The sequence below is a fragment of the Genypterus blacodes genome, unplaced genomic scaffold (assembly GCF_046128005.1).
Source record: "Genypterus blacodes isolate CSIRO-AG114 ecotype Tasmania unplaced genomic scaffold, CSIRO-AGI_Gbla_v1 ptg000093l_1, whole genome shotgun sequence".
Lineage (NCBI taxonomy): Eukaryota > Metazoa > Chordata > Actinopteri > Ophidiiformes > Ophidiidae > Genypterus > Genypterus blacodes.
The window spans coordinates 221717-246710 of record NW_027466897.1 but is presented as its reverse complement, the minus strand read 5'-3'; the positions used below and the strand labels follow the sequence as shown (position 1 = coordinate 246710).

Genomic DNA, 24994 nt, shown 5'->3' with positions numbered 1-24994 from the left:
ATTTCATCAAACATGGGGTCTGTGTGTGAGTGTGTGTGTGTGCCGTTAAGTAAAGCCTCACATTCTAGACAGCACAGTGGACCGGTTGTATTCAAGTGCGTTAACGTGCGACAACTATTTTAGAAGTGTGGTGTCCTCTGAAAATAGCTCTCACTAAATACCTCCCCGATAAAATGTCTACTCGCCCCGGCCTGTTAGAAAGGGACTCTCTACGATTCCAGCTGAATGTTGTCAGAACGGTTTGACATGCAGGACAACAAAGACGCCACCTGGTCGGGTACGAATGGACGAGAGCCCGAACGGACACACACACACACACACACACACACACACACACACACCATTGGACAACATGTATATACCAAAACAATATCTTTTATTTGTAGTCCATCACCACAGCCCTGGTAGGCTATTCTGCACCAAAGCCAATGGAGAAACACATGACAAGCTTATACAATAGAGAAAAGAGAGGAAGTCAACTGGATGGTAAGCAGTTTGAAGTGTTAACATTTCTGTGTCTCGCCCCCTTGGACACCACACCGGCCCTCACTACATTTAACCAGATCTAACTAGCTCTAGTTCTATAATACCTGGCATACCTGCTGTGGAATTCAACCAATCCTGTCCCATTCTGCAGACCACCTTTGAGGGGGGAGGGTAGGAGGGGAGGGATTATTGCTGTGGGAATGATTATTACCCAGAGTCAACAACGGGATCCAAAACAAAAAAACCGGGGGGGGGGGGAACACAACAGAAGCAAGAAGCAGAACACACACGTAGCACATATCTGGGGTATTAGCGGTAATATTGACGCTGGCGAAAAGGCGGAGCCCTGAACGTTTCGGAGCACTGATTCAAACGTCATCCACAACTTTTTAAAATGGACTCGGGAGGGTTTTTTGTGCCGCAAAAGCTGCCGGGATCCTCGCACTTTAAGTGTTGCTCTCAATGGTAAAAATGGAGAAAGAAGACGCTTTCTGCAGACGGTCCATGTTTGTGCTTTTTTAATAATACTATTATCTTAATGAGGTCATAGTTTGGTTTGTTATACACTGGAGTTACAAAGGAAATTAAAATAGACTAAAATTCGAATAGCCCACCAATGGTAAACAGTACAGTATTTTTAGGGGGCGTTCCTCCCCCAATGAAAGTTGGGTAAGAGGAGTTGAGAGGTCACTGATAGAATGCCTATACATACAGACACACACACATACCACACAGTCATACAAGTCTGTCCAGCACACACACGCACGCACGCACGCACACTCACACACATATATACTGTACAGAAACAGTCAAAACAATGGAGCGAGACAAGATGGAGTTCCACAAAAAGTCTTCACAAAGCACGAATTGTCTTATTTCCTTTCTCGTTTCCAGACCGCTTTCATGACAACTTTGTTTTTTTAATTTTGCAAAAGTAGACATATACTGTAGCATCTCCACGCTGACTTTTTAGTTAAGTTGATTCCTCTTTGTGACGTTGAAGTTGTCTTTATAATCAGATAATCAAAAAAACACAAGAACAGTTTTTGCGAAACTGATGCACAACAAATCCCATACATTCTCAAGTTCATGAGTCAAAATTAAATGTTCTTGTGGTAAAAATACTCCGCTGTGGGCCAGTCCGAGTCTCCATTGGAATAGTTACCACAGGACATTACCGGGTGACTGGTTTGTCTCCGTACTGTTCAGTTCTGGGTCCGTCCGGTCACTTGTGTTTGTACTTTGTTTGTGTGTGTATTCGAGTCCGTCAGATTTTTCCGCCGCATCCCCATCCACAATCCATCCCCGTGTATTGTCCGAGAACATTCTACATACAAGGTTTGTGTTGGGTTAGAACATTCCGGGGCCCGGGCTGAACCCCATGTCCATGTCACGTGGCCTCATCTGACCCCCCATCATCATTGTCTGCTGTGGGGGGCCGCCCATGCCCTGCAGTGACATCATCATATTGGGTGAGCCTCCGGGGCCTGGGTGAGCCATTTGTCTCCCCTGCATCATCCCTCCAGGCCCCCCAGGGGACATCATCCGGTGCTGTGGACCCATCATGCCTTGGCTCATAAATCCCGGTGGCCGCATGGAGTTGTGGCCAGGGTTACCCATCGGCATGTCTTGGGGGCCCATTCCCCCGCCGGGTCCCCCTGGCATTCCCCCCATCCCCTGCATGGACATGCCCATGCGCGGGGGCCCGTCACCCATCATTCCCTGCATGGGGAAGCCGGAGGGGTGAGGCGGTTTGCCCCCAGGGTTGTCTCCTCCACCTCGGGGGAAGTAAGACAGAGTCTGGCTGGGCTTTTCTGACGGGATTATCCTAGACAGGTCAAACTCGGGAATTCCGGACGCTCCGGGTCGCATCACCTCATGCAGGTCCGCGTCGCTGAAGCCGCCCTGCATGTTGTTGAATTCTGGCCCTCCAGGGGTGTTGGGTTTACACATACCTCCATCACCCCCTCCCCCGTGAGGCATGTTCCCCATCCGTCCTCCCATGGGGCCTCCGTCTCCCTGGAAGCTCATGGGGTGGCCTGGAAAACCTTGGGGACCGGGACCATTGTGTGGGGAGAAGGGGCCTTGTTGGGAGGGGGACTGGGTGAGAGGGTACCCTTGGCCCCGGTGAGGGTAACCCATGCGTCCCTGGGCCATCATCTGAGGATTGGCCATACCGGGATCTTGGGGATTGGGTGGTATCATCATGCCGTGGGGCATCATGCCCGGGGCCATGTTGGGGGCATTGGGAGAGGGCATCTGTGGGGGCATTCCATGTGAGAGGGGCTGGGATCCCATTGGATTCATCCCCAGAGGGCTGAGGGCAGGCATGGGGCCGGGGTTGCCGGGTCCCATCATACGTGGATTCCCTTGGTGATTCATTGGCATACCTGTGTGTGGGTCAACAACAAGACAAAGGTGAGACTCAGCACGAGCAGAGATAAGTAAATAAACTACCGGCACGACATCATCACAGACATCTTACCGTTGTTGTTCACTGAAGGCAGGTTAGGGGAGCGAGCCGGGGGCGAGTCGTCGTCAGAGCTGGCCACGGTCTTGATGGCGTCGTGGTAGAGCGGGGTGGAGCTGGGCATGGCGAACTTGGACATACGTGACATCATGATGGACAGGGGGTTCTGGGATAGCGTGGGCTCGGGGGGGATGGTGTACGGGCTGCCGGTGGGGACGCTGCCGGGGAGGGACATGGAGCCAGACGGAGCCCCGGATGAGGGAGGGGCTGAGGGAGGACCGTTACCACCTAGAGAAGGAGGGGACAGACAAAGACATGAACGGAGACGGACTGGATTCATACATTATCTGGGAGAACGGTTCATACTGTGATGATATCAGCAATACTAACGCCTTTAGGGTCTAAAGTGTGTGGTTAGGAATTCAATGCTGCAGACGGAGAGTCACTGTGATCCAAGTGGGATTGCCACAAGGGGGAGCCACTGGACTAAAGCCCACCCCACCCTAAATACAGATGTGTTCACCTGAGTGAGTGAAGGGTTTGTGTTTCAATTTGCAGGTTTGAAACATTTTAATGATAAAACAGGCTGACGGTTTGAATAAGTTGAGAGATACGAGAGGAAAATTTTGCAGAAGTGTGTGTGTGTGTGTGTGTGTGTGTGTGTGTGTGTGTGTGTGTGTATTCTTCAGAGCAAATACTCTGGATAGTCATACATTACATTACATGGCTGTAACATTCTGAATATTTCCTGTTACCTTCTCTTCCTATTTCCAACATATGCCACACAATACAAATGTAATTAATTTAAAGGTAATTACAATCTTTATCACAGGACTGACAGCAGTAGAAGCTTCCTTTAGCCTTTATTACTGACAACAAAACAAAACCTCCTGATTCATGAGTCAACCTGAGCGTCTGTACAGCATCTACAGTGATTCACTATCATCTCTAAAAGGTTCAACTTATAACTTCATACTGGCAAAATCTAAAGTATTCATTCAGGGGTTCAGTTATCAAATTGTGGCTGTGGTTGTCCTGTGGTTAAAAATATAATGAAACACGTGATTCCTAATTAACTGAGCTCACTGTAGGCTGTCTGTCTGTCTGACTTACACAACTTTACATCAGCAGACATCAGGAGCAGTTTGATCAGCAAATGGCTTCACTAACGACCAATTACACTCTAACACTTCTATAAGAATGAATATCAATGGGAAAAGAACAGAACCAATGGAGAAGTTGGAAAATGATTGTTTAAGAAAGAAAGAAGAATGAAAAAAGAGAGTGTGTGAGTATGTACCTTGCTCCATGCCCATCATGTTTGGTGATGTGATGCTGAGGGGGGGCTTGCCACCTTGGGGAGGGACGCCAGGACTCTGCATGGGTGGCTTTGGTGAGGAGGCCCATCCTGGGGAGGGGTTAGGAAGAGAGGGAGACCTCATATGAACAGGAGAAGCGCCTGCAGAGCCCATCATGGAATGGGGAGATTTCATTGGTGCTGAGGTTGGAGGAGCTGGTGGGGCACTAGGGCCTGAGGGACCTGTGAGCATACCAGCCAGCTGGGACGGAGTCTGAGGGGACTTGAGGTTTCCAGAGGGAGAGCCCATCATCGGAGACTGCACCTGCCTCAGAGGAGGGGACTTGAGTGTGTTGACGTTGGGGGAGTTGCCGCCCCCACCTTGGACATTCAGATCTGCTGGTTTTCGACTCCTCTGACCTTGTGAAGGGCCGGCGGCAGAGGGGAGGTGATTAATGCGGCCGTTACCTCCTGTTGGAGTGGATCGGTGCTCTGGACCAAAGGCTTGTTCTCCATGAGGGCCCCTCATTCCACCAGGACCCCCGGGGAAAGGTCTCCCAGGGCCCATAGGGAAGTCTCCTGGCTGTGTCTGTTCAGGGAAGGGGGGCCCCTGCATGGGCCTGCCCTGAGGACCCATGGCCTCCATTGGAGGACCTCCACCGCCTCTCATCCTCATGATCTCATCTGGGCTCAGATTCATGGGGGGTTCTCTCATCTTGGAAGGGTGCATATGTGGTCCCGGTCCAGGGCCGGGCCCCATGCCAAACTCAGGACCCATTTCTCTTCCCCCCATTCCCTGGAGCCTGGCAGACGGACTCATAGGACCATCAACAGGCATTCTGGGAAACATTCCCATGCCATTCCCAGGTTCCATCCCACCTCTTTGGTGCCCCATCATCCTCTGCATGTCCATCATCATCCCTGGAGGAAGGCCTTTGTCTCCACCCATACCCTGGTGGAACATCGCCTCCTGGACAGACTGAGGATTTGGGAAGCGTTCACCCCGACCCCCCGGACCAGCAAACATCCCCCCAGGTCCTCCAGGGAAGCCTCGAGCATCTCCCATCCGTGGAGGCATGTCCTCAGGCCAGCCCATGCCTGGCCTCGGGGGTCCCTCCATCTCAGGGTTCATCATACCAGAGAACCCGGGCATCCTCTGCATGTGTGGAGGCATGCCTCTGGGGCCGGGGCCCATGGCCATGCGCTCCTGGTAGTGCTCTGGTGGACCACCTGGTCCTCCCCACATCTCTCCTGGACCCATCTGGTAGGGGGGAGGGGGCCCTCTCATCATGCCACGTGGACCATGGGGGTGCATCATCATGTCAGGAGGAAGTGGACGGTGTTGCATTTCTTGCTTCTTTCTTTTCTCTTCATAAAATTCCTGTTGCAGCTTCAACCAAGCCACCTGTTCTGGGGTCATCTGGTCCCCGTCTCCACAGCCGCCTGGACCCACCATGTGTGGACCCATTTCATCCTGTGGAAATGGGGGCATGTCCCTGGGACCATGGGGCGGTCCAAAGGGAGGGCCTTGTGGTCGTGGGCCTCCAGGCCCACCTGGGGGCCCCAGACTTTGAGATTGTGCCATCATGGCCTGGAGGGGTCCCTGCTCCGGCCTCCGGGGCGCTCCGTCAGGGCCTCCGTCGTGGGGTCCGCCGTGGGACTGCGGGGGCCCGGGGGGTGGGGCATCACGGTCATCTGGGAAAAGCATGCGCTGGATGTCTCTCAAGGTCTGGAGGGAGCGCTGGCGATGTTCCAGCTGCTCCTGGGACAGACCCTCTGTGTTGGCCTCCATGTTCAGCAGCTCTTGGGCCAGCTGTTGTTGCTGTTGTTGCTGCTGGGGTGTGAGACCTGCAACCCCAGAGCCGCCTCCCTGCACTCCTTCGTTTACCGTTGGAGGGTTGAGGCCCGGCTCAGGCTGGGGGACAGGGGCCTGGTCGACCGGGGCCGAGGTGTTACTGGGGCTGCTGCCCGGGAGGTTTTTGGACTCCATGCCTGCAGAGGAAGGGCCGTCCTGTGGAAGAACACCAGACTGAGGTCCTTGGCTTGAAGGCTGAGATGGGGTTGGCTCGGACATGCTGGGTAAGGACGGTTTGGAGCCAGGCTGGTGGCCCTGGTCATGGGCGTGGGACGGGGGCTGCTGAGGGGTCTTGGAGTCGTTTCTGAGGGCTGCAGCTGCGTTGTTCTGTAACAGAGAAGAACAGATTAATTCACATGCAAGATGGAGCTGTATGTATGTGTGTGTGTGTGTGTGTGTGTGTGTGTGTGTGTGTGTGTGTGTGTGTGTGTGTGTGTGTGTGTGTGTGTGTGTGTGTGTGTGTGTGTGTACATACCAGGAGGAGATGAGCTTTGTCCTTGCTGTTGGAGATGTTTTTCATGTGGAAGGCGATGATGTTTTCTGTATGGCCTGTTAGAACTGAATCAGCTGCCCTGAAGAGGAGAGGAAGACACAACCAGTTTACATATCTGTGAACGCGTGTGTGTGTGTGTGTACGTGACGGATGAACAAGTGCTAGATGGGACCATGACAAATGCCAAACTCAACAGCCCAAACTAACTATTGTGTAAACACACCACACCCACACACCTTCCACTGAACATACACAGCCTTGATCTCCCATTCCCTACAGAGAGTGTCAATGTAAGACGAGCGTGTGTGTGTTCCCACTGAGGAACACATATGCCTGTGCAGACTAACACGACGGATGGGCCGTAAACTGGGGAAAGAACTGGAGGGGGTGCGGGTTAAGCAAGCAACACACACACACACACACACACACACACACACACACACACACACACACACACACACACACACACACACACACACACACACACACACACACACACACACACACACACACACACACACACACACACACACACACACACACACACACACACACACACACACACACACACACAGCTGCAGGAGCGCAGGGATGTGCTAAGACTGAATTACTGACAGACACATCCAATTCCCTTCATTTCATTCCCTTCATTTAAAAATCGCTTGTGTAAGAAATGCATCTGTATGTATGTGAGGCTTTAACAGGCCCGTGTAGAAACGCTGCTAAATTATTCAAGCATGTAGAGATACAATATCAACACAACAAATTCATCCCTGGTCTAAACCTTTAACCCCGTGCAGCACAGTGAGCATCCTTACTTGTTGGCCATCTCTGTAGTGAACACGTATACGACTTTGGAGCCAGGTTTCTGTCCACCGGCAGGTTCTGCTGTGGAGCCCTGGCCTCCCAGTGCATTGTGGGAGGGTGTGGAGGAGCGGCTGAGTCCAGAGTTGGAGGTAGGGTGGGCGACGGAGTCCTGGGGCTTCACATCACTGGAGTTACAGTCTACAGGGAGAGAAGAGGCTTTAGGAACAGGAACCAGCACAGACTTGTGGGTAGTGTGGGTCTGCTGACGAGGCAAACCGCGCTCTGATGCTCATACTGGCACACTTACTGAAGAAGCTTTTGTCGTCTTCGTCACTTTCTCCCCCGGAGCACCAGTCGGCTCCGCTGTAGGGCTGCCTCCTCTCCGCCACGCACATCCTCTTCACTCTGCTACCGTCTGTACAGTCACACACACATTTTAGGTGTCAGTCTGAGTGAACGGGTTTACAAAACACATTTACCAAGACCCTCACCTTACTAAAATGCATCTAACATTTAGCAAATTAATGTTCTGATCACTTTAAAGATGTATCTTTCTTTTACAGACGCAGCTAATTTGGCTAATGAGACATTTCACAGACGGGGAACGATGCAGTTTTCACCCTGCAGGGTTGAACCTGACTGATCTTTGACCTGCAGATTAGTGAGACTCTCCATTGTCCAGCCAGTGTAGGAGACAGATTGACCTCTCATTCAGGTATCGATTTTTTGCACCCTGCATGTCGCAAGAACACACGGCACCAGAGAGAGAGAGGGAGAGGGAGAGGGAGAGAGAGAGAGAGCTGGTGTGTGTCTGGCGGAGAGCGGGAGGACAGGGACAGATGGTGTGAAGAGTTTGATGAAAGTTTTTTCTTGCCTCCTGTGGTTTGGGCGTCGTTAGAGTGTGGCACGCAGACAGAGCGGCTCCAAACTAAACTAAACTGTCCAGACATCAGACAACACAGCAACTCAAACGGGATGAGATTCAAATTGTGAGCAGAATAATGAACTAGACGTAGTAATGGTAAATCTATTGTTGTGTTATTCTCTCTCCTCAGCCTGTAGCAGCAGACGTCGTGATGCTTTCTGCCCCCAGCTTTCTCTCCGGGGCGATCACAGTCCTAAACTCACGGCGGTGGCCATGCTCACCTTTCTCCTCGCTGGTGGGCGTGCCGGCGTCGGGCTGCTCGTACGACTCCACCGAGGTGCTCCTCTCTCTCTTGACCTTGACCTTGGAGCTGGGCCCGGAGGTCAGGCCCTGGCCATTCTTCAGTCCCATGCCCCCCGTCACACCCTGAGCCCCTTTGGCGCCCATGCTCTTGGGGTCGCAGGGCGAGGCCTGTGATTGGCTGCCAGTGCTGCCCGGTTTGCCCTGATTGGGCAGTTTAGAGTCCATCTGGGCGGCAGTGGAGGGGGACATGACGGGAGGGGAGCGTACCATGACCTCCGTCTTGGGTTTAGGGCTGGCAGAGAGAAGGAGGAGAGGAGAGGAGAGGAGGAGATCACATTTGCATTCACATAAACAGCAGCAAGGAGGAGCAGCAAGAGATATTTTCTAAATCATTGGGTGTGAAAAAGTCTGACAGATTAAACAAAAGTGACACAGCAGGACAAATGTGAGCAAACCTCCAAGTATTTGTTTCTGTTTTTACATATATTTACATTGGAGTTTGCAAATATGCACACTGGCGTGCGCACACACACACACACAAACACAGGGCACATTAGTCAAACACCCCGGGGCTTGGAGTGATGGTAGACTCAGCCGCTGTGCTCAGCCATTAAAGCAGCCCGTCACTATGAAGCCAATGAGCCCCAGACGCCTCAGCGACACCCAGCAGAACTCCCAAACCCTCCTGTGCTGCTGAAGGGAAGACAAACTGGAAAATGAGATCACTCATTTGTCCCTCTGTTTTGCAATCCTGCAAATACAAGGACTTAACAAAAATCCAGCACTTGTAACTGGGGTTACTGGGACTTAGCGTCACGCCGTTCAGGCGACGGGGCCTGGGAGACGGCAGGGAGACTCAGAGTGCCTGCTGCTCACTAGGAGAGCGGTTCAGTTCAGGCAAGCAGGACACATCCAACTGGCAGAGAACTCCCTCACCACACCCTGATCCCTTTCTCTATGTCTCTCGCTCCCTTTTATACACATACGCACACAAACACACACTTGTACAAGTAGCATGAAACAAATGCCAACATGTCCATGAAGCACAGCCACAGCCGAGCATATGTGCGTACACACACGCCCGCACACACACAGCTAGTAGAAAAAGAAGGCCAGTATTTTGGCAGTCCCGGCAGCCTTTTCCAGAGGCTCCAGAACCATGAGTCAGCAGGGAAAACTTCCAAGCCGAGTGTACTCCCTGACCCCAGGAGAGCTCTGGATCACACATTAGGACCTCAGAGCGGAGAGCAGCCACAGAGCAGCCACAGAGCCGCACCTGGGGCTCCTCACGTCCTACTGCTTTAAATCAATTCACAAGCTCTTATGGTAGCTTTTACCTTAATTGAAGTGGAATCCGTCCACAACAAGCGTGAACACGTTTATAATGTGAGAGAAACTCTAACACACACACACACACACACCAACAAGGATTTGCCACAGCTCACATTATTCCCAGATATTCCCTCTTGTTGATAAAGTTACAGTTGTCTCCATAAATAGGTCGTAAGCCACGCCCGGGCAGGGGAGCCACAGGTTGCGCCCCACTCACCTCTGTGTGTTGGTGGACGGGGAGTTCTTCAGCCTATTGGAGTGCATTGATGGGGGTCCCAGGACGACGGAACAGGGGGAAGTGATAAGCTGGTGAGGGCTGCCGGTGTGCGTGAGCGGCGCTTTGGCGCGCACGTTCCTGGGGCCGGGAACGGGATTCCCAATGTTGGAGAGGTTCCCCCGCCCGTCCTTGGCCTCCTCTCGCTCCTTCTTTCCTCGCTCCTTCTTGCTGAAGTGTGTCGCTGCTGTACCTGCCGCCGATGGCCTCTCCTCTTGGACCTCCAACATTATCTCTATGTCCTTGTTTGTGTGTGTGCCGGTGTGTCCGTGCAGTTGTGTGTGTGTGTGAATATGTGTGTGTGTGTGTGTGTGAGAGAGAGAAAGAAAGTGTATAAAAGCACTAACAATAGTCCAGGAGTCTCGTCTTGTTCCGGGTGTATTTATGAAACTCCCCCAAGGGGGCTTTCACAGCCCTTGGGCACACTGTTGAAAGAAAAGAGAGGAAAGGGAGAGAGAGGGGGGGGGGGGGATAGGGAGGGAACAGAGTGGTTAACAAAACTGAGAAACGGCGTCAGGTTTGACCAAACCTAAACAATTTGCAGAAAGAAACAGCAGAGCTAAACATGTGAAGACGGTTAGAGTACAGAAAGTGCTTCATTGGTAACCGAGCCCCGAGTGTGTGTTCGGCATGTGTGTGTGAGCTGTTGTGTCTGGGGGAGCATACGCGCGCGCACACACACACACACACAAACACTCCTCTCGTAATTGCGCGAGAACCGTGTTTGAAAGAGCAGCGCAGTCGCTGGGCTCATATTGTCATCCTGAAAATATTTAGAAGCGCTTCCAAAATACTCAACATCGTTAACTGGCTCCAGAGCTCTACTGGGGACGAGGAGGAGGAGGAGGAGGAGGAGGAGGAGGAGGAGGACCACTACTGCACACATACTGAGGTTGACTTCTCAACAGAAACAAACAGGAAGGTCGCTGTTCTGTACATTCTGCATCCATCTCACCCTGATGAAGTCGACCTTTTCATACAGACCACAGTTTACGTTTTCTTTACATTCTTTACATCCCATCTGAACTTAAAGAACCTTCTGACTGAAATGACATGTTTCCCTTCTCAATGCCATGTTTATTGTGGATACCGGCACCACAATACACAATTACACAAGCGGCCCTAAACACAGAAATATAGCCTGGTTTTACTGAAACTATGGACCCAAATGACATACAGGAAGTAGAGTAAAGGAAGAAGCAGTTATGCCGGCGTCCCTTGCAAATGTTCCAAGAGACGGGCAGGATCTGTGTGTGCATGCTACCTGTGTCAAGCAGGTGAAGATGATGAAGCAAAGCATCAGCTCACCAAACAAGAGCTACTGGAGACCGTGTTGCTCTTCCATGGGGGATGAACCAACAAGCATCTGTAAAGCCAATAAAGTTTCTGTTCCATACATCGTTTCAGGCCTGAGTGTGTTCTTCATCGTGTTGTCAGTAGTCCTTAATGTTAAGCCTTTGTCTAGGGAACTGACGGGACAATACCGAAAATAGATAACGTGCTTAGTCTGTCTTGTGCTCAGTGTTTAGCAGACCAGACTTGGCTCAACTCTGTGGTTATATATATATATATATATATATATTTAAGTGTTTTGTGTAGGAGAACCTGTCTCTCCTCCATCATGTGAAGGTGAAGAAGCTGAGCTGGAGCCTCTTGGTTTGGAGTTGCTCACACACTGTTGCTCCTGGTGAGGAACATTATCTATTTCACTGCTAATCTGGACCAAACCTCTTTAAAGACACATTAGTGAGAGAAAATGAAGTAAGTCCACAGCGAGCGAGCGAGCGTGATGAACACCAACAACACAAATGTAGTGAGCCAGCAGAGGGAGAGCTCATTTCTCTTTATCAAAGCATCACTTCCCTCCCTCGTTTAGCTCTAACTAGCCTGCATGCCCTCAAGGGGTATCATCCAAACCTAAAGCCCAATCACACACAAATGCATGTTACACGAGCGTGTGCGCGCACACAAACAGAGGGACCTGTCAATCACCTGTTCCCTCCAATCGCACACTAACGAGACACTAATTGGGGAGCTTGCTGACATGGCTGTCATAAGAAAAGCACATACACACACACACAGACACCAGCGTGCCCACAATGGCCACACACACACACACGCACGTACGCACGCACGCACGCACGCACGCACGCACACACAGCACAGCATCAGAGAGGTAATCACAGATTGGCTCTACCTCCAGCACAGAAGCCGAGCTGTCTGTCACAGCACAGGAGGCTGCAGTGCATGCAAGTTAATGGCAAAACAGAATAATGAGGCTCTAAAAATGAGCTTCTTGCCTGTGATATAAATATGCTTTCCACATGAAAAGATGGCAGAAAATAGTTCAATTCAATTAGATCTGGGTTTTCCAATGCAGGTGGCACCAGAAGGGCGCATTCCATTTCACGCTTACGTAACAGGACAGAAGCAGGCAGAGAGGACCCCCTGCCCCGACGCAGGACAAACGCCTCTGAGGGGGGGCGGGGGGGCTCCAGCATCTGAGGAGGGGTGAAGGAATGTGACATCAACAGGAGTTGAACCTTGACCCTGACCTTTCTTCTGCCAGCGACCAGCCGATGGAATACGTCTCATTTTCACAAAGCAACGCTGCTACAAAGCCTTTATTCAAAAGAAAAAAATAAGGCACTGTATGCGCGCACACACACACACACACACACACACACACACACACACACACACACACACACACACACACACACACACACACACACACACACACACACACACACACACACACACACACACACACACACACACACACACACACACACACACACACACACACACACACACACACACACACACACACACACACACACACACACACACACACACACACACCGGCTCTTAGCCCTGCTGCTGGCTGTAAAAGGGCCTGCTGATGTTTCAGCCTTATTTATGCAAATCCCATTTTGCAGTTAAGCCACAATAGAGTATAGCTCTCTGCCTCTCTATCTCTCTCTCTCTCTCTCCCTCCCTCTCTCTCTCCCTCTCTCTCTCTCACTCACTCTCAATCCCCCACTCACCCCCCGTGTGTGTGTGCTCGGCATCCTCAAGAATCTTCTTATCCCTCCCGTTTGTTTATGGGGCAAAAAATCAGAACCATTATGAAACATTACTTCCACCTTCTCCTCATCGTTTCCTGCAAGACGGCGAAAATGCAAAACCGTCGGTGAGCGAGCGAGCGAGCGAGAGAGCCGGGCGGTGAAAAGCACTGAGCAGGCAGAGGAGCTGCTCGCTCTGATACACAACTGCACAACCTGCATTCACCTAATATCCATTTGAATCCACGTCGTTGCATTTAACTCCTTACTTTGTTATTCCGTCTGCTTATCTTTGGGTAAAAATCAGTCTCAGCGAGTCAAAGGCCACCGCAGTGATACCAATTAGATGAGGCGCCATCAATCCAGCAGCCTTGAGTAAAGTAAAAGCTCAGCGCCTCGGATACACAGGCGCTTTCTCTTCTACAACCGGTTTCTACCACATACCTGCCTGTCTGCTACGGATGTACAACAGCAGACAGAGGAGACGGTGACGCTGACTGAACTGGGATTTTGAGGCGAATTAGCCGCACAGAGACGGATCATCGTTCTCTCTCGTCCTCCTCCAGTGTGACCGGTAGTGACCCGACCGTGTTTTGACCTGCGAGGCTCACCTAGAGAGAGGTGACAGAAGTGGCCGAACATGACTACGCCCTACACAAAGCTCCCATGACACACGTGGCACGCGCGCACACACACACACGCACACACACACAGAACGCAGGGAATGTGAAGCATCACTATTTATAGAGCTGTGACGCCGTCGACCAAACATTCGTCGTATATATACATCCACCCTCACATGAACAAAGCAGCACCACCGGGCTCTTGTTCCTCCTGAAGCACAGCCACAAATATTAACAATGAACTTTTAAACACACACACACACACAACACAGACTCTGCTAGGCTGAGTCTACCTGCTCTGTTTCTTTACTCTCTCCACTGTCGACCTGGTATCTCCCCCCCCTTCATCATCCTCTCCCTGAGCTCCGGTCAGCAGGCGATGCCCTCTTCCTCCCCCCTCCCCTCCCCTCCCCTCCTCTCCTCTCCTCTCCCCGGGGAGGCAACATGTGTGTGATGTCACATGTTGAGATATCATATGGTGGTGACAGAAGTCTCTCTGCATCCATCACAATGAGGGAAGTGGCAATGCAAACAAGAGGAAAGGAAGGGGTGTGATACAGAGACCCAGGGGAGAGGGGGCTATTACACAAGTCACTCTCTTCACAATGTGTGTGTGCGTGTGTCCCAGACTCTGTCTCTCTCCCTCACACACACAGCTGACTCACTAGTGACACATCTGCTGGCGTCGCCTGGGCACGGTGCCATGAGCGGCGGCCAAACCTGGCAGCAGGACTGGCACTCAGCGCTCCGGCCTGCTCTGATGTCCGTCTCACACACACACTTCACCGTACACTTCCATCCCTGTCCATCTGCCCCCCCGGTCTCTGCGTCCCTGGCTGAGTGGGTGTGACTCGCTAAAACACATTCACCATTCAAGACTCTATGGTACAAACACAGACTGGTTAACTGGCACCGTGTACTGTTATGTCTCGGCCCTAACAAGCAGCGTCACACACACACACACACTCTGTAACACTTAAGGCAAACAAATTTGTCTTTTCAAAGGTTTATTCAAATATTTATTTAGGTATCTCCAATATCGATATTTCTGTGTGTATCAGTTGTCTATTGAGTGGACACACACACACACACACACACACACACACACACACACACACACACACACACACACACACACACACACACACACACACACACACACACACACACACACACACACACACACACACACACACACACACACACACACACACACACACACACACACACACACTTCTGTTTTCCTACAGTAGCTTGTTATTCTGGATGCGCACGGATCTCCATTTTCCTGAAAGAAACCCGTCTCCCCTCCCTGCAGACCCCGGCTCCCCTCTCTTCCCTTGACCGTGCTCCCTCGTCCGTGACTCCCTCCCTCCGTCCCGACGGTCGCTCCCACACTCGGGCCGCATTCCTCCTTCGCTCATGCTGAGAGGACGTCTCCCTGTGGCTAAATGCATTGTGGGAAATCCCAACCGGTCTGGCCCTCGAGGGCGATGCAGACCAGTGAGGTAAAGAGCAGAAGCAGGGCCGTGCTCCTGTCTGGTCAAGAGGCCCTTCATGCCTCGCCACGGAAATACATCAAAGAGCGCCAACGGTGTTTATATACCCAACTATCTCCAAAACACTGGAAGGGTGTCAATCATACTGGAGCACAGCTGTATGAGCTCACAGCTTCAATGTGACCTTTCTATGGACGACATCGATCAGTGGGTCTTTCATATCAGTCAATGAAAAGAAAATCAATCAATAGCTTTAATAATGAATGGCTGTGGTCGTGTAGTCAAAACTGACTGGTTCCATTTGCTCAGAGGTGAAGACTTGAATGAATCCATCAGTTTAGGCTCTGAGAACTCACCAAGTGTTTACAGCGCCACCAATCAGAAGGATCATCTAGAGACAATGGAAATGAAATCTCTAATATTTAGTCGAAACATTATTACAGCACAGGCACACTGTATGCACAACACACACACACACACACACACACTCTTATTCGATACGATACGATACAATCATTTGGCAGACGCTTTTATCCAAAGCGACTTACACTACATTACCACCCTTCGCAGAGGGGGGAGCAATTGAGGGTTCGGTGCCTTGCTCAGGGACGCCTCGGCAGGGGCTTTAACCGGCAACCCTCCGGTTCCCAAGCGGAAGCACTACCCACTGAGCCACTGCCTCCCTCTTTATTCTTATCGTGCGGCACAATTAGCGCTCCAGAGAGAACATGAGCCAGACTGTGTCCCTGAATTACCCCAGTTTACACTGGTGTGTCATTTCCATGGAATTTTAAACACACTAGCAAAGACCTGCCCAATTAAATATACAGGCACAAATCCCTACACACACACACACACACGCAGACCCATACATACAAAGAACCTCAGAGGGCCATGCTCTACTGGATGGCCAAACAGTGTCAGGGGATCTACTGGACAAGACTGTGGAATCTCCTCCTTTATGTTGGAGCGCAAGAACTCTCCGGCCTGCTAATGTGGTGACATCATATACAGGCGGTGTGTAACCCAGGTGAGGCGACGGCACTAACGACGTGCGTGTGTCATTACACTACTGTAAGGATAAAATAACAGCGGCTCCTGCCTGATCTGGTGTTACGTCACGTGTTTAGCTCCCGTTTTCCACTCGCAGGCACTTTCTGCTCTGGGACAAACGGCCCCCAGGTGAGAGCCAGATCGCTGCTCTAGCCCCGTCACCGACACACTCATCGAGTACGAGGCGGCTCAGAGACGCGTCCTGATCCGGCCTCAGAGACGCCCCAGAAAACACTCAGGTGGTGTGAGCAGAACTACGACGAGACCCCGGACAAGGTATGAGCTAATGGAGGTGTGAGAGGAGGCTAAGGGACCAAAACAACAACACAACACTTTCACTTAGTTTTAACCCCTGCACAAAATAGTACACACACTATTCAAACAACAAGCAGCTCCTCCTTGTTGTGGTCGACTTCCTGCACCGTTAAAACTAGTTTCCCAATAAAGTTTCTATGATTCTATGTACTTTAACGTACATTTTAAGCGACTACAGCAACAATACGATACAGTTTAGCCCTCTGGACAATTTAATTTTAATGCTCCAACATCGACTACACAAAAAGTATTTGTCTCTTTCTATTAAATATTTGATGTGTGCTAATGTTTACCTGGAGTTCTTGATTGTCTGGACAACAACGCCCAGAAACCAGACAATTCATTGGTGGTTTAGTCTCGCTGTGTGGCCATGTGATGGTTTGGGTGGTTGCTAAAAAGTTGTAGGAGCGCCTTTAGCAATAAAGCAGTGCGTCTTCTCATCAGATTCAGAGGCACTGCGTGGGTAAGTCGCCCCCCCCTGACTAACGCACTCATCTTCTTGGCTCCCAGTGGAACATAAGGCTGTCACAAGTGCCCATTAATTTGCCCCTCGACAGCCCCAAGAGCCTTCACACAGATGTCACATGTTGAATATTTCTCCCCCGTGGGCATTGGGAATCCACTGTGTAAAATTGCTGGGGTCGTCCTTTAAAGTAGCGGGAAATCATCAGATATCCCACCGCAGCTTTACAGAACCACAAACATAAACTGGATAAGCACCTTAAGGCCACGTCGTCTTCCCCCTCCAGTACCGACCCATTGATGAGCTACCCTGATATCAGCAGGTTCGAAAGTCCGTCTCTGAAGCGTCTTCTTCCGAAAATAACCCCCACCTACCCAACACCTTCACTTAGTTTCCCCACACGGTGATGTCATGCAGCAGCACCTGACAATCTGAGGGGACCGCAGACCGGAGGACACCTACATCTGAGGGCTCCTCCTTTAACCCAGAGGCCCCGTCTGCTCAGACCTCTTTTAAATCTCTACTTACATGAATTTGCAAATGGAGTTGTCTCGGTTGCGAAACGTCAATGCCGTGAAATACAACGCTGGCTATTGACAAACATGCGCAGGTATATCAGCGGCGGTGTGAAAGGTCAACCGCAGCAGTAAAGAGTTATGACTGTGAGCGGGTCCATCTATTCTCTGATGTATCCATTCTCTCTTACTGCCATTTGTCTTTAAAACAAATGGACGAAACCTAATTGATACATTTGTGGTGTGACTTGATTTAACTTTCAACCTTAAGGCTTGAATACACACACACACACTGTATATATATATATATATATATATATATATATATATATATATATAATTTGCCTTCATCTTGAAAAATTAGGCTGCCTATTTGGACAGACACGGTCTAAACCACGTACAAGAATAATCACTCGATTTAAAAAATGCCCGGTTGCTATAATAACTTCTCTATGTTAAAGTGACTTCATTTTTACGACCGCAGTTACACGTCTATTTAAAATTTAGAGGAAGTCGCCCATTTGAAGACAAAAATGTGTTTGTGTTTTAACGACGTCGCCTACTTGATGTAATCGGAAGCAAATCTCTTATTTTATCATCCGTAATAATTCAACATTGCTCTAGACGCCACTTTAATGAAGCTGCAAGTCAATGTGCAGACCTGGCATCGGCACATCCAGGCTAGATTATCACACAAACACACACATTTTCCCTTCCCCGGGGTATGCTACCACAATTACTGTACGATAGAGGCCGGACTATTGTAGGAGTCATTCAGTGGTTGAACTGGATTTCTTAATTAATACTGACTAAACGTCTTAGTCAGAGCGGCGGCTAAATGGGGAAACCGGTGCAGTTTACTGTTGTTGGAGTGAAAATACTCTTTAGTTTGAGGAAATCAGAACGAGCCGACACCAGTGACACCAAATTCAGATGGGTGTAATGTGTGAGTGGGGAGGAGAAGCCCCCCCCCTCCCTGTCACCCCACCGTACAGGCAATAAGACAACCCCCCCCCTCCAAATCATCCTTCCATGTCATACACAGCACCAACCGCCGCAAGTTTTAATTAGAAAGCCCCTGAAGCAAACAAACGCGAGGAAACGTGAGAGCCCCCCCCCCCTCCGACACGCAGGAGAAAAATAAATCCTTTGCTGCTTTGCATCCATATCCATTCTGTGCGTCCTTCACCTCGCTGTGGTTTTTGGTTAACACGCTTTGGGTTAGATAGCAGATAAATAAACAGTGTGGAAAGCGTTCTTCAGGCGGAGCACCCTGACCGCGTCGTGTCCTCAGCACGTACAGATCAGAGAGGAAGAGCGAGCGCGGCGCCGATAGCTCGGCGCAACGCAGGCCCGTGGTCCTTTTGTTCAAAAAATAAAATATATATAGCACTTCCCTGAGCAACAACCGCTTCTGCGCAGTGTAAACCCATTCAAGGACTCTCTCATCTCATCACAGCACAGAGATCACAGGGCATCATCACCATGACATCAAAGACTAATGTCAAACTTATAGTAGAGAGATTGAGCGTCCAACTTGTTACCTTTGCACCTCAGCAGTGGTAAGATATAGATTATGACTACGATTAAGAATCTGAGGACACGGAAAGAAGTGTTTGCTGCCAATAACCTATCGAAGGTTTGGTTTAAGGTTTAAAGACACTCAGTATGTCTCTCAGTATCTCAACTACCATTATAGTATTTATCCTTACTGCGATCCAAGGGGGGGGGGGGGGGTGGTGGCTGTACTGAGAGTATACTGTACCGGAGGTGTTGTGTAATCCCAGCATGAGGCGGGTCTGCTCGTGGAGGAAACGCACGCAGAGGTGGCACATGCCTGAATAAGATCGATTTACAAATCTCCGCCTGTCACTCAGTTGAAGCGTTCTTTGATTTGTGGCCGTTTCAATGGCATCAACGCGTAAACGTGAGGTTTGAAACTATTTTTTGCCTTAATCGCAGAGTAATCTGAATATCAAAGTGCATGGAAACATACCGAGTGAGAATCCGTACGGCTCCAATATCGGTCCAACGTGTATTTGAACATTTTTACGAGTCAAGACCTCTGTGCTACTGTACTGACTCATCTTCTACCAGGGAGCCATCATAATACCAAGCCAGGCCGGTCAACCACTTCCCCCACGCTGCACCCAAAGGCCGCTGGCTGTAGTAGCTGTCGAAGAAATATCACGTATGCGCGCGTTAAGATGCCAGGACATTTCCAAAAGCACGACGGCGGCAGAATATTCTTCATGCCGCAGATGGTGGTACATGCCAACTGTCTGACAGTCTGAAGCCATCCAAGCTATATCTATATGACAGAGCATGAGGCCAGTCGCTCGCCAAGTCACACCCGCCGAGCAATCAAATCAAATCCCTTCCCAAAGATTATAAACAACCAAAATATCCTCTTTCAACGGGGGGAAAATACACCGCCGGAGATGAGCTAAACGTGCTACCATCACTGTTTTCATTGTGTGGTTAACAACGCGTTCAACAACCTGGGGAGTGTGTGACAGAGACGGAGGCTGGAGGACACAATGGACAACAACACAGTGCATCTGAGGAGAGCGAGAGGTGATCAACCCTGTAGTGAGGAGACGCTGGACACCCCCGTCTCCTTCTTTTTCATTTTTGCTTTACTTAGTCCCAAGTATGGTGAAAATAAATACTTATGTTACCGCTACATCATAATTATGTTTGCTCCATCTTTTGCTTCTGGGAATTGCCGCAGTTGAGCTCGTAGACGAGTACGGCAATGAATTTGCTGTGAAATAAGGATGAGGGAAGAGTGTGTGTGTGTGTGTGTGTGTACTCATTCACACACACACAGGGGTTGTGTGTAGCCATTCAAATTTTTTTTCAATGACTCTGCCATATGATAGCTCAGTTGTAGTTCAAATACAAAACAATACTTTTTAATCAATACCTCCATTTTTCCGAATCTAAACACACAAATGATGCCAAAATCTTAGCCGAAAGCGCACCAAGTTCGCCTACTGGAGTGTTTTCCGAAATCTAAAGACACTATGGCCAGTATGTCTAAAGTAGGTTGGATGCCCGGCCCTGCTCATGCACTAATGATGTTTGTTTAAGACGCCGTGATAAAGAAAGGGAAACAGGGTTGAACTGGGTTACCTCAAAAGCCCCCCTGCCCTTTCAGCAGGGCCTCATATGGAGAACCAGGCCTCAGGTCCCGTGGGCACTGATGTCTGCTCTCCTCTCGACTCCTCCCAGTCAGCCACAGAGGCTGTGTACCGAACCCCGGCCCACTCAGGTCACCCTATAGCCACAAGTCATTCACACCTGGAACAGAGAGAGAGAGGGGGAGGGAGAGAGAGAGAGAGAGAGAGAGAGAGAACGTTGCTCATCTGGTAAAACACAAACAAGAACATAGCAAGGAAAAGCACTCAGTGGCTCCTGTTGTCGAGACCAACATGTTGCAAACACATAACCGGCGCAAAGCTGTGGTCCTCAGGGGCCACGGCTACAGCGTACAGTCACACTTTCTTACCCAGACACTCATTTATACCTGAGTTATCGACCGATGTACACATAAGGGGGCGTCAAGCCAGAGTATGATAGTCTACTGAGAGCTTCCCAGTGTCTTTGCATCCTAAACGACTTCCCTCTTCCTCCAAACGCCAAACGTGAGCGTGAATATACGGCATCTCTGGTTTGGACCTCAACATCACAGCGCTGCATACTGAGCACATACAGAATATGTCAGCGCCCGGACCATATGCAACTCGCACGAGTTCGATTACAGCCAGCAGGGTTACCTAGCAATTGATGAGATCATCCTGTAACAGGAAGGTCTGCAGTTCAATCTCAGCAACAGTATGCAGCGTACGCTTCCAAACTGTCCTTGGAGGAGAAGATACTGAGCCCCCTCCTGCAAACTCAGAACACAGCATCAGCTAAAGGACTTACAAGCCACAAAAGCTGCTGCATTTACCCCCCACCCTTCACAAATCAAAAGAAAAGATGCAACATTAAAGCAGATTTGCAGTGGAAACACTTTTCTCTCAATGCTTTTTGGTGAAATCACTCAGGGCTTCCTGCTTTAATAAACTCGGGACAGGCACCAGCACAGTCATCAGACACATTTTGCTTTAAAAAGCCTTCTAGGACTTTTTACATTAAAGTCAACTTATTCTAGAGGAGGACAAACTCAAAAGATTTAACACACTACACTCTCTCACACACACACACACATATACACACAATGCCATCATTATCTGGCTTTGGTGAGGCACCTCGGTTCACATACTACACAAGTTACACGCAGACGGGTGTATTCTGGAAAGTCGCAGTAAATTGTACACATTTACGAAGCTAAAGTGTGCGGATAAGAGCGTAAGCACGACACTTACGAGACCAGACTTCCCCCCCTGAAATCTCAGCGCCTCACTGGACAACTCTTGGCGGACAAAGTAATTCCATGGCGCTTCAAACTCCAGGAACTTTTTTTTTTCTTTTTCCTAAAAGAAGTTGTTCCTGTTTCGCCAGAGAGAGAGAGCTCGGGGGGGGGAAGGGAGGACTTTCAGCGCTAGCATTCATGGAGCCTCGGCCAGCGCAAACAAAGTCTTCCCCGAAGAGGGAGGCACTGAACGGCGGCGGAGAGCGAGAACAACGACGTTGAGCCCGAAGCCGAGCACACAAAAACACACACACACACACACGCATGAGGAGACACGTTTAAGGCTTTTTGTCTGCTAATAAAACAACACGGACGCTTCTTCTGTGAACGCTCGTTTTCAAGTTCTGCTCGCTTCCCCTAACAATGTAACAATTAAATCGCTCGGTAGATGATAGGGGCTGGCCGACACAATCAGCAGCCGAGGCCTGTAATCCTGCTGCGCGTTTATAAATCATATCAAACACGTTTCTAGTAAAGGAAATACAATACCAAGGGCCCTGGTGCTCCCGAAGAATGCAGAACATGCATGCTGCACTGTATCCTTTCTTCATTTTCACCAAGCACGGGCGGTCCTCCAGTATAATGGGGTAAAAACCAATATTTCTCCGCGGGTTTTACACCATCCACAAAACATGGTGAATAACAATCCGCTTTTGTTGCGCTTGAAAAAAAATAATTTCGCCGCTACGCTTGAAACGTGCCCGGTTGTCTGCCAGGCCAGACGAGACGGGGGTTTGCTAGCCAGCCTTCGGGGACAGAGGCAGAGAAGAACGGATACCGGAGTGAGATGTCCCCGGGAGGAGGACCCGCGTGTGCCCGTTGCCAGGAGGCGAGCTGTGGCAACGACACTTTCCACCGTGATAAAGGAAACACTTACCTGGAATGTTGGGTTAAATTCCGTTTCCCCGGACGACGGGTATGCGCCGCACACTTATCAAATCACAACATTATCGCGCTAACATTATAAAATAGAAATATGTCTCCCCCCTCTCGCCCGAGCTTTCCAGTGGTCCTACTCCATTATATCTCAGGCGAGATTTCCTGTCGTCTCTCCCCCCTCCGTTCCAGCGCGATGGTTCAGTCCGAATTCTAAGTAGCAATTCTAGGTCAGGTCTGTGTGCCAGTGAGAATGTTAGTGTGGGACACGGACCGAGACACCCGTGTCCCCTACACACGAGACTTTACAAACGGAGACACCCATGTCCTCTGTTTAGCAATATAGCATATAACACATAGATAGTAATGCCTCCAGCAGGGAAGACTACATACAAAGACTGTAATGTCCCCTGAACACAACACGTTACCTACTAAGTCCCTCCTGTCTACTTCACTGTACTCCACAGAGACATTTATGTCTCCTACATACACAACTTTACACACAGTTACTGTAATGTCCCCTATAGAGCACATAGACTTAAACGCAGAGACACAAATTCATCAAACCCACAACACTTTGGAGACAATGAGGAAACAAACGGAAACAGTCGTCCACATACAAGAGGACACACAGGAGACTGTAATGTCCCCTCATTCAAGACTGAGGGGGTTGGTCCTCAAATGTCTGCGATAGATGCTGTGCTTTACAGAGACATTAACGTCTCCTCGATACACACCTTTACACACAGTGACTCTATTGTCCCTTATATAGCAAAGTTAAACACAGAGACATGAATGTCCCCTACACACACACTTCAGAGACAGAGAAACCAATGTTCCCTGCATACAAGTCATTTAACACAAAGACTCCCCAACGTACAACATTTTACAGACTGTCCTCTACACACTACACTTTACAGAAATGCTATTTTTAGTTATAGTAAGAGTAGTTATATTCCTGATTTGTTTTACTGAATCTGTCTGACTTAAAGATTGGGAGATCGTTTTGATCATATTGATTATTGGTGATATATTTGTTTTTGTTGTTTTTGTTGTTTTGTGATGAACGCTGATTTTCCCTTTTCATTCTATTTTCTTAAGCAGTCTTTTCAGTGCAAAACAAGTCTCATAGTGTTCCTAATGAGCAAAGCAGGTAATGACATAAACACACACACACACTCACAAACACAGCAATGTTGCTAGATAAATTAAATTATATTTGACTGCATCGCATTTTATATTAGCTATACAGTGTGTGTGCATGTGTGTGTGTGAGGCCGTGTGAGTGTGCTTACATGAGTGTGCATACACACTTATCAGAGAGGGACTATGACAAGCCTCAGAGGAAGAGTGAAACATTAAGAACATGCGATGTGAGAGTGGTCCTCCTCAATATTTAATCAAGATACATTTCAAATCTAACCCAAATGTATAATCAACACAACTGGGAATTGAATGAATTGGCGTTTAAGTGCACACTTGATGTGCTGGCCTGCTTTGTGTGTGTGTGTGTGTGTGTGTGTGTGTGTGTGTGTGTGTGTGCGTGTGTGTGTGTGTGTGTGTGTGTGAAGCTTTGTGAGAACCAAGCTGGCTTTTAGCCCATCAAAGTGAAGACGTTTTTGCAAATGGAGGGCATTCAGGTCGATCCTCACTGCTTCAAGAACCAGAACTTTGTTTGAGCATGAAGGCTGGACGAGCTGAGATGAGGAATGTGAGGCCGATGGTAACATTAGGAGCCAGGGAGTGAATCGTCACTGGTGTGTTCTCACAGATATAGCAACATGTGTGTGTACCAGTGCGTGGCTATGACAGTGTGAACATGAAAGGAAAGAATCCAGTGTACAAAGATCTTTCAGTTACTTTACTAGATATGAAAATATTTAAATTGGTCTATCTTCAATACCAAATCATTTTCTGATTCTTTCTTTCTTTCTTTCTTTCCTTCTTTCTAAGCATACATTTATTTATGCATATATG

At 49.4% G+C, this 24994-nt stretch overlaps 1 protein-coding gene across 8 annotated transcripts; it reads right to left on the bottom strand.

Moving 5' to 3' along the window:
* Positions 1-359: 359 nt before the first annotated feature.
* bcl9 (BCL9 transcription coactivator) lies at positions 360-23177 on the bottom strand. Of its 8 annotated transcripts, none has more exons than XM_076159114.1 (11): positions 23019-23177; positions 20857-21024; positions 10126-10607; positions 8555-8868; positions 7716-7823; positions 7420-7606; positions 6584-6680; positions 4509-6435; positions 4257-4364; positions 2972-3244; positions 360-2876 (listed from the first exon to the last, which is right to left on the bottom strand). In XM_076159114.1, exons 3-11 carry the CDS (start codon positions 10410-10412, stop codon positions 1837-1839), a joined length of 4341 nt encoding a protein of 1446 aa, XP_076015229.1. In that variant the 5' UTR covers positions 10413-10607; positions 20857-21024; positions 23019-23177; the 3' UTR covers positions 360-1836. The 8 variants fall into 8 exon arrangements, with proteins under 8 accessions (XP_076015229.1, XP_076015224.1, XP_076015225.1 ...); XM_076159109.1 differs by lacking the exon at positions 23019-23177 and adding exons at positions 21251-21424; positions 21501-21734 and having other exon boundaries at positions 4257-6435; XM_076159110.1 differs by lacking the exon at positions 23019-23177 and adding exons at positions 21251-21417; positions 21501-21734 and having other exon boundaries at positions 4257-6435.
* Positions 23178-24994: the final 1817 nt, after the last annotated feature.